We start from the raw sequence: 1673 nt of genomic DNA on the forward strand, positions 1-1673 counted from the left end.
CCAAAAACTTTGTCTTCAAAATAAGGGTGCATCTTATATTCCGAAAAATACGGTTATTTAGCTAGTTCTTAGACATGTCACACAACTGTTTGGTATATGAACCTATTCTTCGGACAATGCATATTATTAGTTTACCATTATTGTTATCTTTAGCTTGGAATTGTTTTATTTCAAAAGATTAAATTTTGTTTTTATCAGATATGACCCAGATTGTATAAACTACATCATCTATTTCTTATTTTTTTAGCAGATATGGTCCAAATGTACAAACTGCTAATGCTTAGTGTTTGTTATTGTTTTCCTTTATAAGATGTGCACCTGATTAGATGTATTAATTGTTTACGGTTATTGTGCACCTGACCAGATGTATAAACTATTTATGGTTATTGTTTTCCTTTATAAGGTGTGCACCTGAATGTATAAACTACTTGAGGTTTACGTCTGCTAGTGATGTCTGGGCATATGGCGTAACTTTGTGGGAAATTTTTAGCTATGGTTTTCAACCCTGGGCTGCTTTAACAGGACAGCAGGTTGGTTATTTAAGTTATAATCAGGACCCAAGAATTTGTACATTGTATAATACATCAATTGATGTCTAAAATACAGGACAGATAACATAATCTTATTAAGTAGATTTTTTGTCTAATACAGGACAAAATAATTATCTCAGGATAAAAATGTTATGTTCTATCAGATTCTGGAAGCAATTGATGAGCCCAGCTATCAACGACTTGAACAACCTGATTGTTGTCCTAAAGAATATTACTCCTTAATGTTGAAATGTTGGCAACACGATGCCAACAAAAGACCAAAGTTTTCTGATATTCTTCAGTTGCTACCTGAGGTAAGTGTTATTAGTCTTTTATGCTGAAACATTGGCAATACAAAAAGTATAAAACTGATGTTATATATCTGGAACATCTGACCAGTACCACAACACCTGACTATTGCCATCTCGCTAAGCAATACCACAACACCTGAATGGCAATGGCTCGCTAAGCAGTACCACAACACCTGACCATTGCCATCTCGCTAAGCAGTACCACAACACCTGACCATTGCCATATCTCACTAAGCAGTCTGACTATAAAGTAGAGCACCAATAGCAAAGAATGTGTAGTGTTGAAATGGAAAAGACAACATGTAGTGTTGAAATTAAAATGAAAATAAAGCACTTTTGTCTAAAGAGCAAATGAAAAAAAAATGCTAGTCAACTGATGTCAGACTATTGTGTTGCAAGGTAGGATACAAATAAAGAAAAATGTAAATGAATTAACTGTGTATAGCAAAGGACATCTTTAAATAAAGTGTACTTATTTTTGAATGGAATTTACAATACTCACAATCAGCATGTCTTAAGTCTCTCAAGACAGAAACAAGTCAGCTAAAACTGCATTAACAATTCATTCACCTTCTCTCTGTGGCTGACATGTCTGAAAATATCTGTGACAGTTGAATGACATTCCCACAAAGTAAAGTAGGACACAATTCAGTTATCTCATGGAACAGTAAATAACTTCCATCAGGTTGTCCTACAGATAGCAATACACCAGGTTGAACTTAGAATGTGGTCTCAACCAGATTTATAGTTTGTTCTATATTAGAATTTTAGAAAAATGTAATATTTTTTTGCAGATATAAAATATGTGTGTGTATACATACTGTTGCGTCAG

The 1673-nt window shown here is 33.7% G+C and overlaps 1 protein-coding gene across 4 annotated transcripts in view; it reads left to right on the top strand.

The window, feature by feature from the left end:
* LOC106469322 (tyrosine-protein kinase PR2-like) overlaps window positions 1-1673 on the top strand; it is a 62166-nt gene that overhangs the window by 39935 nt on the left and 20558 nt on the right. For all 4 annotated transcript variants that reach the window (XM_013929812.2, XM_022397816.1, XM_022397817.1 and 1 more), the window contains exons 7-8: window positions 404-530; window positions 695-844. In XM_013929812.2, coding sequence (XP_013785266.1) covers window positions 404-530; window positions 695-844 — 277 coding nt within the window. The remainder of the gene's footprint in view (window positions 1-403; window positions 531-694; window positions 845-1673) is intronic.

Source organism: Limulus polyphemus, unplaced genomic scaffold (genome assembly GCF_000517525.1).
Source record: "Limulus polyphemus unplaced genomic scaffold, Limulus_polyphemus-2.1.2 Scaffold3425, whole genome shotgun sequence".
In the NCBI taxonomy this organism is placed as follows: Eukaryota; Metazoa; Arthropoda; class Merostomata; order Xiphosura; family Limulidae; genus Limulus; species Limulus polyphemus.